Here is a 17,468-nt window from a genome sequence, read left to right as displayed (position 1 = left end):
GGGAAGATAAAAACAAGTTTATCACAATTAGTACTTTTGTTCTTTCATCCCTTATGATACTGACGTAGTACTACAGAAGTACCACCAGATGCAAAAACCACACAGACAATACTGAACACCTCGTATATAACCCTCCTCTAGCCACATTATCTCTTCCATGAGTGACTTGTGGGTCAATTTGGTAACCATTGCTGGCTTCTTAGGAGCCCTGGGTCTCCTGCAAGAAACCTGGTCCCACACAAGTGAATGAAATTGTCTGGCATCATCCATATCCTGTCTATCCCTAGACAACACTGTAATATTTTTTTTTCTTTGAGTGACCTATGGGCCTGCCTGGTGGCTGTTGCTGGTTCCATGGGAACCATGGGTCTCCTAGAAAGGAAAGCCGGGCCAACAAATTGAATGATTGATCCAGAGTTGATCTCAGCATATTGGTTGCGTGGGCAAGAGTTCCGCATCTTGAAGTGACCGGCAAAAAGGAGATAGTTTGAGCCACAGAGCCAGTGCATGATGGCAGCTAGAGCATACAATCATACATCCCAACCTTCTCCAACTACAGCCTAAGGTATCTGGCCATGGATATTTGGTGGTGAAGAGGAATGAATGAATTATGGATTTTCGACATGGGGCCGAGTGCTGGTGGTGAGGAGGAGCCTACACCAGGAGGCCAAAGCTGTCTGCTTTGCCCTATGCACTTAGACTGTTGGGGCAGGTAGTCACTGCAAGGAATCAAAGAGGAATACAGAATTCAAACCCACAACTAAGCAAAGGTGAGGCCAGCATGCTTCCGATTATGCCACCAGTGCATTTCCTTGGCTCACAAAGTGATGAAATTGATGTCTGTATGTAGTGAATGTTGAGATGTGTAATATATGTTGTTGTTGTCGTTCCCTAGATGGTCTGGCTGAGCAGTCCCATGTGGTGACTGCATCTAGAGCATACAGTAATGGTTTTGTAGCCAATTGTTATTATTAAAAAAAAAAAAAAAAATTCATCATTGTTTGAGAGTGGTAAGGGACAAGAATACTGCTACTGTTTCCCCTTTGTTGTAAAGGGTGACTATATAGGGCAGAGCAGGAAGGTTCGGGACTCCCACCTTTTGTATTTTTTCTTGTGAAAATTCAAAGTGAAGTATGATCGACTTGCCTCCCCCCTAAAAAGGAATGTGAAGCTTTTGTATGTATGTATTTGTGTGTATGTGTGTGTGTGTGTGTATATATATATATATATATATATATATATATATATATGCTAATAAGAACACGGGTACGTGTGTTCACTTATGCAAAGTAGACCACTTGGAAAAAGAAACTAATGAAGCAGAGGGCTTTCGTATATTACATCTTCAGTGCAAAAAGTACTTTTTGCACTGAAGATGTAATATATAAAAGCGCTTTGCTTCGTTAGTCTTTTTTCCAAGTGGTCTACTTTGCATATATATATATATATATATATATATATATATATATATATATATATATATATATATATATATATATATATATATATATAGTATTGTTGTTTTGGTGCTGACTCATGAACTGCGAGTAGTAGACCAATGAGATTCTTGTGCCTTGGAAGCATTTTCTCTTCTGGGTTAATATCTGCTGGGGTTACTAAATTTTGCATCCTGAAAGTAGTGTTTATTTGGTAATTTGTGTATATATGAATATGTGACAATCATTCTAATGTGCTGTTCTATAAGGTGGGACCAATGATAGGTACCTGCTAGTGGTGGTCCTGCAAAACAGACCCTGCTGCCCATTTTCAAGTCCAGTCAGTCCTTTCTCCGCTGGCTGGAGGTGCAGCCCTGATGACCTGGCACATGGTCTCGGGACTGGGCACAAGATCTTTATCTACTATGATTGTATTTCTTCCTTTTCCCACCTTTCACGTAAGGACAGCTGACAACTAGCAACTACTCCTCTCTTCCTCCTACTTTCATCTGGTGACGAAAAAACAGTCACACACTAATACAACAGACAACAGTCCAAAGTTTCTTCCCAGTGAGATCTCTGCATTGCTTCTGACCCATGCAGTGGGCAGGAGACAGGGATGACCATTCATACACAAAGAACTAAGATGAGAGGGAAACAGTGGGTTGTGGATGTGAGTGGAATGGGTGGGAGTGGATGCATACCTTGGCTGGCTACCTCCCTTATAAGGGGGAGAGGGTTTTGGTATCCTTGGTATATAAATAGAGATCTCTGGGAGGTCCCAATGACTGTAATCAGCCACTGTGGATCTGCAGGCTTCCTGTCATTGAAAATTGAGGCAAGTTATTATAAGGAGGAATTCCGTATTGGCCTGTTATTTATATAGGTTTTAGTACTATCTGTAGGTTTCATTGTATTCCTTATTGTGGGGAGCTGAATTGAGGAAACATAGTTTAGTATGTGACATATGTATTTTCTTCTGTTGTCCGAATCCTGAACTTCCAAATGTTTGGAATACATTTAGATTTCTGTTTGTTTTTCTAAGGAGATTTTTTTTTTTTTTTTTTTGTATGAGGAGTGAGGCAGTAGGGGTGCTGTATGGACTCACGACTGTATGAAAGAGTGTTCCTGACAATTTTTTTGGTAAGATGACATCTTGTTTTGTGTTAGCCATTTTTCCAGTATGTTGAGGTATGTTTGGGCATCTTTTTGGCGACAGTCTCATTGTTAGGATGTTACATTTACTGCCATCTGGAGAGGCCATTGCACATATGGCTGATTTTGAGAGACCGAAGCAATCAGTGACTGAGTTTGGAAGGATAGGTGAAAGGAGACAATTGAGAACAAGTATGAACAAAAATAAAAGTGATGAGATGTACACAGAGTGATGATAGTGAGATGTTGAAAGTGAGTTTGAAAAATGTGAGGCAAGAGGAAGTGAAGAGTTTTAAATCTTTGGGATTGCATGTGGCAGTTAATGGGGGAATGGAGGTGGACTGTAGAGTTTAAGGAGGCAAGTCAGTGGATGAAATTAAGTCTTCAGACACTCTGGAAGCTACTAGCAGAATCCAAACCAGTGCTTCTATCCTTGAGGACAATACCATGCTGAAGAAGAGCAGTCACAGGCTTGGTAAAGGAGAAATGGATGGATGGTAGCAGAAAGAGAGGATAGTGGGTAAAGGGGATTAGCATTCTTCTTTGAGCAGAGAAAAGTCTCTGTTGGGGTGTCACAAAAGTCCCTGAAATACTGATGGCACAGAATCTTTGCCGCCAACACCCATGTTGACAGGTAGACGGACGGTGGAAAGATGATTCTTTCCGACATCCATCCTGCAGGACCACCACTAGCAGGTACAAATTGTTGGTCCCATAAGTTAAGAATTCCAAAGATAACGACACTGAAAGAAAGGTTGAATGGCATCCTGGAGCGAACAACACTGAAAGTAAAGTTGAGAGGAGACATGATCACAATTGTACAATAATGTACAAATGCAGTGAAGGGAAAGAGTTTATATACAAGGCCAATTACATTAAAAAATCAGGTCATAAATATATATATATATATATACACATATATATACAAAGCCCCTAATTGCCCACCCTTTTAGAAGAGGGTTGGCCGAGTCATAGCACACTTTCCTTTGCTGTGACTATACAAGAGAAGAATACAAATGGAAGGGGTCCTCAGTCCCTTATTTTTGCCCTACTTAGTTAATTTTACAACATGCCGGGGACATTGTAGCAATTTTCTTGTCCCTTGCCATAGGGTGGAATGTTAAGAAGTTTGGTTTTCTTAACAAATTAATTGAGAAATGGAATGGCCTACCACCAAAAGTGGAATGTACTCAAAGTGTATACGAGTTTAAAACTGTGATAAAACAATATCCAAAATATAAAATAAGAAATATCTCCCATTAAAAGATGGGCACCGCGAGTATCATACCACAAGTATCGTCTCAGTCATGTAATATACTGCTACATCTAGGGCAAGTACATCTAAGCAAGTACATATGTATACACATACATGTACCAAGTATATATAAAGAGAGTTCTGTATTTCATATGTACTGTTTGACTGCCACCTGCTTCACACGAGTACACAAGGCAAAGGTGACGGCTTTTGTCATGATCAAGCACCTCCTGGTGAATGCTTCTCGTACATGCAGATGAAAAAATAACGTAAACTATTACATATAAATTGCATTTTGTCAAGACTAACAATTCCAAGTGAAAGGAGCAAAGTGAGAAAACTTTAGAAGTCTGCAAACTACTGCTTTTTTTCTGTAGACCTTATCTCATAGGCAGCCTGTGTTGGCAGATTTTGTGGTGAGAAGCCTCGGCAAGAAGAACAAAGATGGCATAAGTCCCCAGAGCCCTGTAAGAATACTGTATCCTGTAATGAGCAAATAATTCCGTACTCCACACGAGCAAGAAGACTTGTGCCATTTCTTTGATATAAATATCTTGCCAGTTAGAAATCTAGGTATGTTATATAAGCTCTCACAACCTTTCCATACAGTAGAGCAAGTCTTCTTATTTACACGCTCCTTAACCAAATAACTTTTCACAAAATGAGTGATTATAAACACATTTGGTTTGTGCTTTTGTTTTGGCTATAAATGTAAAACCTACCTATATGACAGGAATCTTTCCTGAAATACTATTATAACCACAAGACCTGATTATGTTTTAAAATGAATGACATTTTCTTTTTCTTTTCTTTTTTTCCCTACACAAATTACATTATGAAACTAAAATTTCAGTCATTGCTATTCAAGCAAGAGTGACTGGCCTGACTCACCGTTTTCTCTCACCAAGTGGTGATTACGATTGAAAACTGCACTGTCCGCTGGTGTCATTTCTAGTACATCCTCCTCCTCATGCTGGTTAGCCAGCTGATACCCGACAGGTACCCCAAGGGTTTTGCTTTGTTGTGCAGTGTACATGGTACACATGGATATCAGGAGGAAGAGCATAGATATGAAGCTTACAGTGACAAGAATGTACGCATAGAGGTGAGAACTCCCCAGGACGTGTGTTAGGAGGGAATGTGTGAGAGAGTTGCCTGCCGATGCCAAGATGATCATGAGTGCACACATGCGGTGAGTAATGCGCATGTGCTGGGCCATCCACAAGAGACTTGTTGGCAGGATGGGAGCAAGACCAAGTGCAACGACAATGATACCTGCCCAGAGGAAGTCGTCTTTGTCAAAGGATCCAACTGCTAAGAAAACGGTACCTATAACTGTAAAAAGAGCAGAGGAACAAAGAAGCTTTCCAGGCTTTAATCGTAAACACCCAGATATGAATATGCAGAGGAATCGTATGATACTTACCAAACCCCAAAACAATAATTGGCCATCAATCCCAGATGCCTCAATGACATCAAGTCCTGTCCCAGTGGTGGTTGAAGTTAGCAAGTGATGAACCGCACCCTGTAATGCCTCCCCCATGAACATAAACATCGAAAACATGACAACAAACAGAATCATCCGTCCTTTGTTTACCTCATCCAATGTCCCATCATCCTGCTTTGACCTAGGTTCCCGTGGATTGTGACAGAGTACAACAACAGATACAAATGAATTTAAGATGACAAAGATTCCTATACTAATATAGGCCAGTTGGATTTTAGTCACGCCATAATTCTGTGCTACGTCATCGAGGAACTGATGGTTTTCTTCACTTTCATCACTGTATGTCCCAGGTCTTGCCACAGGCCAAGTGTTAGGATTGCCATTAGAGTTCTCACCTGCAGGCACTGGGGGAGTGGTAGTATCAGGCTTGTCATCTGTCTCGCCCTTTGGTTCTCTGACTGGCTCAGCTTCAGGTTCTGATACTGAATAGTCTTTCGAAACGGGTACACTAGTGCCTGGGCTATTACCTTTTGAACTCTGTATCGTTTCCTCACCAGAATCTACAATGCTTTGATTCCCCTGTTGACTTCCTGTTGCCTCTGGTTCTTGGGGGACCTCTGGTGGAGCTATCTCTCCATTAGTCATTTGTTGAGATTCCTGTTCCTCTGTATCTGCGAGCTTTTTGCCTCCAGTACCTTCCTGGCCCTTAACACTCTGAGGATCTTCACCCTCCATTTTAAGCTTGCTGTCTGTGCTCACTGGTACTCTTTCTCCTTCTGTTTCATTCTTATTCTCCACATCTGAAGTCTTACCTTCCCCTCCAGTTTTGTAACTGCCATTGAAACTTGGAGGATTGGCTACCTCTTTGTTAGATGAATTTTCTGGTTCCAAGTGACCCTCCACCTTTGCCACTGCCGGTGGTGCTGTTGTGGGTTCATCTTCTTTTACACTAGTATTGGTGAGAAGAGAACCGGGAGGACTCGATACATGTTCAACAGTAGATGGAGGAGTAACAGAAGTATTGGTATTCGTATTATTTTCACTTGTTGTACCAGCGTCACCTGTAGTGCTGGCAGGGATTGTTATGGGTGGAGGTGTGGCAGTCGTAAAGACCGTGGTAGGTGTCACAGGAGTCGAAGCAGCAGCTGTTAAAGCAGCCTGGCTGGTTCTTTGTGTGCTTGCAGCATTGGCTGTTGTCATTTCAACATCAGAAACTTTGGTGTCATTTTGAGTAGCATTATATTTAATTTCAGATGTGTTGTTGACTATTTTCAACTCATCCATAGTATCTGCCTCTGTAGTTATGTTTGATAAGCTGGAGTTTAACTGTGTATTTACATTTGATGAAGGAGGCACAGGAGTTGTGTTAACTGACTCAGATGAATTTACGGGCACAGGCAGAGATGGAGTAGTATCTGTCACCTGAACTGATTTGGTAGTAGGTGCATTTGTCTGTACACTAGTTGAAGTGGTGACTTCCTTGTTGCCTGTTTCTGTGCTTACACTGGCTGGAGAGGTTTTCACAGGAGGAACTGTACTCTTTTCGAGTTCGGTCTTTGCTACAGTGATGCTCGAAGGGCTTTCCCACACATTGTCAGAGTCTCCTATGAGTATCCCATCAGTCTTCAAAGGTTTTGATTTTTTGGGGTGAACTGTAGTTGCTGGAGGCTGTGTTACCTGCTCTTTCTCCTTTTCTTCCTGTAATTCTGTAGATTCTTTAGTTTTGTTGGTGCTTACAGTTTCTTCTTTGGGAGGAACAGATGTTGTATTCAGTAGTTCCTTAGCTTCTAAGGTACTCAGCAATGTTGAACTTACCGTTGTATCATCATAATCTGAGGTCACACCACTGTCTGGGGAAGAATTATTGTCAAGAACACTTCTTCTAACTCTTACTTCCCCAATGAAGTCTTCTAAATAGTCTTCATACCCATATTCTTCATTGTACATTTGAAGTGCTCTCTCATTCCTCATGAATCCTACAGTTGTGGACAGATCCTTGGATGCTTGTGAGCCATTGTGCATTGCAGTAGGAAAAGAACCCACAGAGAAAGGATGGATCACAAGAGGAGCTATGAAGGCTCCAAGGGCAAAGCTGAAGTGGAGAGACTGGAGGGAAGCTCCTCCTTGCCGACCCCAGAGGTCCAGACAAAGGACATTACCTCCTGTAAAGAAAAACATGTGTTAAGCATGAGGTCATCATCAAAAGAAAACAAACATTGGAGCAGCTTCTTATCTATCTATATACCAAGGGCTTTTTCCACCTTATTAGGGAGGTAGCTATGTCAAAAGGCACATACCCACTCCCACCCATTCCACTCACATCCACCACCCTTTCCTATCTCTCATATTAGCTCCTCATGGATGAAGGGTCAGCCCTGTAACTTGCCCACTGCCCTGAGTCAGAAGCAATAAGGCAAAACACAGTACATCCACACCAAGGGTGCTTCACTTAACTGATAACTTCACTTCTCCATCCTGTCATGCCCCCCCAATATACAGTGTTCCCTCGCAACTTCGCACTTCACGTTTCATGGCTTCAGTGCTTTGCGGGTTTTTCCAAAATATTAATAAAAAAAAAAAAAAATCTTAAAACTTACCATGCTAACACATGAATGTTGTGCCTTTCTTGTATAAGTTTTGATAAATGATATCGCCAGAGGGAATTTTATTGGAAAACGCTATCAGTGCAACATCACAAAGTCATGCATTTTATGACCTATGTACAGTGGCCGCGAAAAGTTTGGGCGCAAAATTATAGGCGCCCAAACTTTCCGTTAAACTCAAAACATGCGAAAAATACAACTTTCCACCCAAACTTTTCACTATTTTTCAATGCAAGCATTTGTACCCGTATTTAGCCGAGACAATACACACTACTTGGCAACTCTGTTTAGGCGCACTCGATGTCACGTGGAGTCAGTTTCTAAACATCTCTCACGGGGAGTAGTCTTTTTTTTTGCGGTGGTCTCTGTTTTTGTGCCTTGATATCTCCGTAATGGGAAGTGGTAAAGAGCTGGAAAGAGACACAGTTGTTACAATCATAACCGTCTATAAGGAGGGTTATAAGTGTAAAGATATTGCTACTCGTGTGGGAATTGGAGTGCGTCAAGTGCAAAAGTGGACCAAAAAATTTCGAGACGGAGGAAGTGACATCATTCCTACTCCAAAGCATCGCTCTGGTCGGCCAAGGAAGATATCAAATCGTACTTCTACGGTTATTAGGAGGCAGTTAGATAAAGATCCAACGCTCACAGCTCGAAAACTGAAAGAAAATAACCCTGCACTGCTGCATGATGTGTCTGTAAGATGTATTTCTGATCATTTAGCCAAAGATTTACAATACCGTAGTTGCTGTGCTAAAGTTCTTCCCCTCCTAAGTGCAAAAAACATACGTGATCACATAGCATTTTGCAAGAAATATAAGGACTGGTCCTTAGAAGACTGGGAACGAGTATTGTGGAGTGATGAGTCAACGTTTGTGGTGTCGTCGTGCTGCAGGTCGAAGCATGTGAAGCGCCCCAGGGGGTCTGACCCTAATGACCCTCGCTATACAGCTAAAGTGGTGAAACATGCTGCAAGTGTTATGGTGTGGGGATGCTTTGCATTTGGTGGAGTTGGCAATTTAGTGTTTCTTGCACAAAATGAGAGTGTAAATCAGCACACTTATTTCGAGTTATTGTGTGATAACCTGCCTGAAAGTTTTGAAAAGTGCAATGCTAGTTGGTTTATGCAGGATGGAGCTCCTGCTCACACAGCTCGGTCTGTTACCCAATGGTTAGAAGACTGTGGTGTTGATTACTTCAAAAAAATGGCCTGGAAATTCTCCAGACCTAAATCCCATTGAGCACGTATGGCATATAATTAAAAAACAGCTTCAAGATCGTGACGTCTCCACTGTAGCTAAGCTAAAAACAGAAATACAGGATATTTGGGATAATATTATTCCTCAACACGTACAAAACCTGGCAAGATGCATCCCGGCACGTTTGGAGAAGGTCATAAAGCTTAAAGGAAAATCGCTTGGTAAATAAGGTATGTAATAAGCCATTTATAGGTCTTTAAATGATTATTTAAATGTCACAAGTGTTTACATTTGTGTCTCGTTAATTACGCGCCCAAACTTTTCGCGGCCACTGTATATCTTGATCTAATAAGATTTAGGTAAAAACAAAATTACACGCTGTTTGTATGGTATTTGGGATTTTACATGCAAAAGCAGGTTAGTCTAGGTAAAGTATTAAGATCGGAAAACATTTATGACGTCATCAATGACATCATATGGACTGACGGATGAAGAGACAGACATACATCGTTCAAACGCTCATGGAATATGGAAAATAATAATTTTATTATACTGTAAAAATATCAAGTTGATATATAAAAAACTTTTTTATTATTAATATTTTTCTATCAGTGCATCTGATCCCCCTTAATTACTGTATAATACATGTTACCGCTTTGGGGAAGAGGGGAATGTCTGTTGAGGAAGGAAGGGAGAGGACGGAAGACAGAGGTGAGTGGAGAATTGGTGTATATGGATGATGTTAGGACTGCATGAGGAGGAATGGGCCGGGGTAGTATGTGTGAGTAAATTTTGACGCAGCCCGAAGGGATTTCTCCCCGTCCTCGCCTTATATGCAAAGGGGGACGGAGAGGGGGGGTCGCCGATTAAATGAAGCGGCCTTGCTGTGGATGTACTGTGTCTTGCGACACTGCTTCTGACCCAGGGCGGTGGGCAGGGTGCAGGGATGACCCGTCATCCAGGAGGTGCTCAGATGAGAGGAAGGGTGGGAGGGGTGTGGAGGGTATTTAGGGATGAAATGGGTGGGAGTGTTTTTATGCCTTTCCCTTTTTGGCTACCTCCCTTGTAAGGGGGAAAAAGCCTTGGTATATGTATGTATGTATGTAAATGTTAATTACGGTATAAGGTTTTATAATTAACGATTTAAGTAGATAGGTGTACTGTTGTAATCTTTGTCATAAATATGTAAAGTATAAATACTGTTTACATATTTTAAATATTTTGGTACCCACATACGCATACACGAAAACTCCTGGGGAGGGGGGCAAATCCTACTTCTCTGTTTTACACCTTTTGCGGAGGGTTCCGATTCCCATTAACCGCGAAAAATAAGGGATCACTGTATATATATATATACAGACGCTCCTCTACTTACGTTCATTCGTTTTACGTTTTTTTCAATTTTACATTTGAACCGACTGTAAAAAAAATTGTAAAAAAAGAAAAAAAGTTTGAGTGAATTTTTTAGTTTAGCGCGTTCTCCATAGTTCAAATGATACTTACGCATGATGCTGCGTCCATTGTTTACATGGCACAAACGACAGACTGAACGTGCCTTGCCTCATCCTCCTCCACCATCTCAATTTATGTTGCTTGAATTTAATTTATTTGAAATTAATGTTATTATTTTACAATGTTATGTGTATAATTAATGATTTAGGGGTGTTTTATAAGATACGGTAATAGAATTTACGGATGTATAGTACAGTAACAACTTACGTTCGACCGTTCGGAACGTAACTAAAACGTAAGTTGAGGAGTGTCTGTATATATATATATATATGTATACACGCACATACATATACACAATCAGACCTTGCCCAACATGAGTGTTACATTCCTTAGCTCATCTTGCAGGACAAAATTTGTGTTGGTTAAATAACAGGTCTTACTATACAGGAAAAAATAGGTTAGGTTCCCAGACCCTCTTCAAAGACTGTTGCACAACATGACCCAGTGGGACATTCAGATCATGCTATCATGAAACATGGTCGTGTTCGGCAAAAGCTGGGATATTTTATCTATTTGTGTAAAAGTGAAATTTCGTGCATGGTGAAGTCAAGTTGAATGAGGTTTGATAGTATATATACATATATATATATACACACACACACATACTTGATTCCTCCCCATCTTCTCTTTTCCTGTACGAGGGGATGGAGAGGAGGAGGGTCTCTAATTAAGTGAAACAGCCTTGTTCAGGGCAGTGGGCAGAATACAGGGATAACCCATCATCCATTAGAAGTTAAGGTGAAAGGGTGGGAGAGATTACATACCTTTTGACATGGCTACCTCCCTTATACAGTGGATAAAGCCCTTAGTATATATGTATGTGTATATATATATATATATATATATATATATATATATCAATAGGCCTTTTCTTCCTTACTAGGAGAGTAGCCTAGTCAAAAGGTACACCCCTCCCACACTGAGCCCATCAGAGTACCTTGTAGATGAAGGTGCTCTGATGTTCATTAGAATGTTTAGGAACATTAATATCATTATATAATGTATAAAGGGAACCAATATGAAATTGTCATTGCCAAATACAGTTGACATTCAAAATAAAAATGAATCAATTTGAAAGATTTAGAAAAAAAAAAAAATGCTACTTCAAATGAACATTAGCAATACCTGTGAAGAAAAACCCAAGGCCGATGCCAAGGGAGGCTGATGAACAGAAAGTCCACCACAGAGACACGGGAACTGTGAATGGTAGCACTGTTACGGACACAGCTGTCCATACAAGGCTGATGAACATCAAAAACTGCCTGTTGTACACCTCAAAAAGAAGTGCTCCTGAGGAGGTGAAAAAAAAAAGCTTAGTACATGATCAAAGCTCCATCAAACTAAGCCATTCTTGAATTTGATATCTGAAATGAAAAGCAGTAATCACCTATGAAACCTCCGACAAGCATCCCAGCTGATCTTGCTGTGTACATGTGGAAAGCTAATGAATGTTCTGTCCCATTTGCAATTTCAAGTTTGATGAGTGGACCTCCACTGACAGATGTACACAATCCCTGTAAAGGTAAGATGTGTAAGTAAATGAAGTAGATTGTATTATCCTTTATATAACAAGGTAAAAACATGGACACACACACACACGCAATGAAATAAATGTAACGCAAAAAGAAACAAGTGACCAAATAATAAACCTTGATATCAGAAAATCACACAGTCCGGATGGAATTGCAAACTGGATACTAAAAGAATGTATAGATGAGGTAGCGGACAAGTTATATAAAATAATAGAATAGATTGCTCACTCAAGGAAGGAAAGATACCACAAGATTGGAAAAATGCAAATATTGTACCAATATATAAAGGGGGAGATAAGGAAGACCCAACAAACTATAGACCAGTCTCCCTTACAAGCACAATAGCTAAAATATGTGAAAAAGTTATCAAAAGTAGATGGATTAAACATCTGGAAGAAAATAAGATACTGAATCCAAAACAATTTGGCTTCTGACAAGAAAGATCTTGTGCCACCAACTTGATTTGTTTTTATTGAAGGCTAATAGACATAATACAAGAAAGGGATGGATGGGCAGATTGTGCTTTTCTAGATTTACAAAAGGCACTTGATAAAGTACCACAAAAAAAAACTAAAAAAAAAAAAAAAAAATTGAAACAATAGGTGTACAAGGAAAGTTAATGAAATGGATGGAAGATTTCTTGAACGGGAGAAAAATGAGGGTGGTAGTTAGAGACAAAAACTCGACTTGGGAAGAAATAAGTGGAGTTCCACAAGGTTCTGTAATAGCTCCAATAATGTTTGCCATATATATGACATGGATGAAGGTGTGGAATGTTATATGAACTTCTTTGCAGATGAAGCAAAACTACTGAAGAAAATAAGTACAGAGAAAGACTGTGAATCACTTGAGAGAGATCTGGGCAAAGTCTGGAAATGGAGTCAAAAGTGGGAAGTAAACTTCAACATCAAGAAATGCAGTATAATGGAGTTTGGAAAAAGTAAGAATAGAATATCAGGGCAATATAATGTTGGTACAAAAGAAGTAAAAAAAAAAAAAAAAAAAAAAAAATTAGCTCAGAAAAGGAGCTAGGAGTAATTAATTATTAGCAAAGACATGTCACCAGACAAGCATATAAACAAAAAAGTCAGAGAAACCTACTATTTACTAAGAACAATAAAGGTGGCCTTTAACTACATGGATGAGGAAATGGTAAAGAAAATATTAGTCATGTTGATAGGACCAAGATTTGAATATGCTGCGACACTGGACACCCAGCACAATCGGAATCGAAAGAGCAATGACAAAGATGGCACCAACACTTTCAAAATTGACATACGAACAAAGATTGTCCAAACTGAAACTAACAACCCTAGTGCAAAGAGAAAGAGGAGATCCAATGGCCATTTACAAAATCATGAAAGGTATGGAAGTCCTTGATAGAAGATTTATTAAAGTGGGACAGAGGAAAAACAAGAGGACATGAAAAGAAAATCAAAAGGATAGTTATAGAAGAGATCTGAAAAAGAATAGTTTTCCACACACAGTGATAGACGTCTGGAACAAATTGGATGAAAAAATAGTATGTGCAAAAACCATACAAGAATTTAAGAACAAACTAGATGCTAAGAGATACAAAGATGTCACTATGAGCATAGCTCCCTTCCTGAATAACACAACTAGGTAAATACACATTATATCCTCCGACTTAATGACCCCTGAAGTCTTTGCATACTATTTAAGAATGACAAAATTTTATGATCGTAAAATATTTCTGGCTTTTAGTGGATACTTAGTAGACACCTACTGAATAATTACCTTAACCACTTTGGTGTGATGATGTCTACAGAGGCATCATGAAGTACAAGTGGGTATATGAGGACGCTGGTGTCAGCATCTTGATTATATATATATTTTTTATAGTTGTACACGAGTTACCCAAGGATTCTGTGAACTGATTTGGTTACGTTTTCTGTTTTTGTTATTACTCAGAGTAAAAGAGAACAAGTAATAGAGCAGTGACTTTATATTTTATAATGCAAGTAATGTGATGCAAATTACATATGGCAGCTGATGCTGTGCACCAGAATTTGAGTCATACTGAAGTGGTTAATTTGTTATTACTCAGAGTTTAAGGATGATACAGCATTTCATACACCATCAAGGTCCAAAATAACTGACCACATAGCCATGGTAAGGGTGAGCTGCAACCAGAGCTCAAACCAAAGATTATTTAAATTTGAACCCAGTGAAAGCAGGCCAGTATGCTAAAAAGTTTTGACAAGTTCTTATAAAACTCATCTGGCTGAATCTAGATATATTGGTACCTACCATAGCAAGAAAGGCAACACAGAGGATGACTGTGCGTATGAAGAGCATAAAAGTGGGCAGGAAACCGACTGTGGCCTGCTGCCTGGATCTGGGCATGCGGCCCCCAAGGAGTCCAGCCTGATCAAAGACAATGTCCTCCTCGAAGGGATCATTGTCCTCGGTATTGTCTGCCATGGCCATCCACCTTTTAAATCGACGGTAAATGGTGGATTGTTATATGGCTCCTGGTAGCCTGTACTGAAAAATAAATAAACAAATATATACTTCCTACATGTTTAATAAGCATTTCATATCTCAGATTATGTCAAGATAAGCCTACATAAAAGTAATAACTAATTGTTGCCTGGAACTTCACTAAGTGGAAATTCCACAACCCCACAGTGGCTAACAGTGGTTCTCTGGCTCTTCCACAGATCTCTCTGGGAAGAAACTCTAGGCAGTTGTCTGTGATTGTATCAGTTTGGGTACGTTTCCATGTCACCAGCTGAATGTACTAGGAGGAGAACAGCCACTGGGTGTCTGCACTCCACACGTGAAAAGGTGTAAGAAATACAGCTTAATTTTGTAGGAAGAGATCCTGGGCCCAGTGCAGAGGCTCAGCTTCTTGAGGCTTCTCCTCTTGAAAGAGGTTAGGGAGGTTAATGGAATTTGAAAATGGGCGACTCTTCTGCCCAACTTGTAGGACAACCACAAGCAACTACCTATCATTGGTCTCCTCATTAAAGAATTTCAAAACAATTCATATACTAGTCATAACACTAATGAAATATTAGAACTTAATAATATCAGTGGAGTTGGAATTGAAAATATTCAAACTGTTAATCCCAAGTGGACTGGAATATAGTTATTACACTTGTATGATCAATCAGTCAATCCATTGCTATGGTTCTCTCTCACTGAAGACCTTTGCATTAAAATAGCCTAACACGGGAAGACATCCCATATGACATGTTTAAATCTTGGATCTTCAATGTGGGTTGTTACAGTGTGCAATTTCAACCAAGAAATATTATGATTTTGAAGAGAATGAAGAGGTACAATTCACAATAATTATATAATGATACTCTAATGTGTTTTAGTTGAATTCTAGTTACAATATTCTAATAGTGTGGAAAATGTTCACTACAATTACCAATACAGTAGTTTTACAGGTATGTCAATTGTAACAGAGACACAGTAGTACATTATAATCTTCCTATGTAGGTAATAATATGTTTTACTCTTTAGAATATGTTAGAATGTGTAGTGACAATTTTGGTTGAATACCCTTGTTTTATTGAACACATGACATACACTAGTTGTCTATGCATCTAATATTTACAGCCCAATATTTTTCAGATCATACCGAACTTTTATTTCCCAATCGTCTTGACGTTTATTTTATATCAGACTAGAACTGGTCACAAAATACGAAATCTCTGGCTGCCCAAGCTTGGGGCAGAAGTCCCCAAGCCAAATAAAAAACGAGCATTTGACTCTATTGATATGAATTCATAATGATATTCCAATATGTATCACAAATCTAGTGGACCTATTCGTAGAAGTTAGGAAATATACATATTACAGAAAATGTATTATATATATACCTGAAACCCAGATGTTCGGGTACCTAGCACCAAGATAAGCGTCGTCTGCTAATGTTTTGGTACTCCGAACTACTTGTTTGGTTCTTCAAGTAGATTAAAGTTGACTTATTCATTGTGTACTTATCATTTATTATATAAAGTAACACAATTTTTTCAGATTCAAAAATATATTATAGATGTAGATTTCATCACATGAAGTGACATTGCATTAGAAAATTCTCGATTCATTCTGTGGTTCTAACGGTCGTAAATCAATAAGATAAGGAATGTGTTCTGCTCTCTATTTAGTACCCAATATGCATTCAACTCTGGCTAGCTCAGTACTGTTTATGTAATGAAAAAAAGTGTGTTTAACCGATGTTTATTCGACTTGCCTCGATACGACTTTTACTTTTTCTACCTTTGTCGTCGGATATCTCATATGAATTCAGATAAACGAAGATGCATCTTATCATGTATATAGATAATTTTGATGATCGGTGTTTGATCGTCTCCAATTACTCGTGATATGAGTTTGCGTGGCATGTGTAGGGTTGCCGTATGTTTGTATTTTCTCTGACATGTCCAGGATATACCTGGATAGAAGTTAGAATTCCCCAAACTCCAGAGCTTCAGTTTCCATCACTTACAAGAAATCGAAAAGATTAGATAACAAAAGAAAGATGCTGTATATTAGGAAAAATTAATGTTTTGCGGATTCGGTTACAGACATTTCTGAATCTGAGGATGATTGAGTAATTCTGCAAAGTAATCGACTATATAGACTTCTTGACTTCTCGTAGGAATATACCTCTAAGGGTAATAGAGACTAAGATATGCCCAGTTCCATTACTCCGTCCCGTTTTAACCGCCTTTACGACCCGAGTGGGGAGCTTGGTGTCATTATTCTTTTCCCCCTAGCACAGGGAACAGAAGCGAAAATGGAAATATATCTTCAAAAAGTGGTACAGGACAGTATAAATGGGGGGGGGGACAGCATAGCGGAGCAGTCGCAGTACAATAAAGTAGCATTTCTCTGTAAGTAAAGATTTCCTCTAACATAGACAAAATGATGTGTGGTTCTGGTCCTTAAGGTGCCACATATAATTCCCAAAGCATTGGTTGCATGCTACTGCGCAAATTATATTGCGCAATATCATGCAGCTAATACCTAGACGAGACATATTATGAAGGGGTGATTGTGCCGACGATAATTATATTGTATGGGGCAGAGGCCTGGGATTTAAGACAGGCAGCGAGAGGAAAAGTTTAAATATGTTTGAAAGTTCGGGGTATTGGCTGCATGTTATTGTGGCAAAGTAGCATGCAATTATGTCTATATGGTGCGCCCCTACGGACCAGAGCCACATATCATTTTGTCTATGATAAGAGGAAGACTCTGTTCACAGAGAAATGATGACACTTTTATTATACTGTGACTGTCCCACCGTTATACTGTCCCCCAACCCCTTGTTACTGTTCTGTACCATTTC

General features: G+C 39.5%; 1 protein-coding gene across 1 annotated transcript; it reads right to left on the bottom strand.

The window, feature by feature from the left end:
• Positions 1-1,479: 1,479 nt before the first annotated feature.
• Positions 1,480-16,074, bottom strand: LOC143040718 (uncharacterized). Its single transcript, XM_076212085.1, has 5 exons — positions 15,997-16,074; positions 14,411-14,647; positions 11,995-12,121; positions 11,733-11,897; positions 1,480-7,455 (listed from the first exon to the last, which is right to left on the bottom strand). The coding sequence occupies exons 2-5, from the start codon at positions 14,588-14,590 to the stop codon at positions 4,706-4,708; spliced, it is 3,222 nt and encodes a 1,073-aa protein (XP_076068200.1). The 5' UTR covers positions 14,591-14,647; positions 15,997-16,074; the 3' UTR covers positions 1,480-4,705.
• Between the last annotated feature and the right edge of the window lie 1,394 nt (positions 16,075-17,468).

Source organism: Oratosquilla oratoria, chromosome 29, assembly GCF_046742065.1.
Source record: "Oratosquilla oratoria isolate Oo_2021 chromosome 29, ASM4674206v1, whole genome shotgun sequence".
NCBI classification, from domain to species: Eukaryota; Metazoa; Arthropoda; class Malacostraca; order Stomatopoda; family Squillidae; genus Oratosquilla; species Oratosquilla oratoria.
This window is presented reverse-complemented; position numbering and strand designations above follow the sequence as displayed.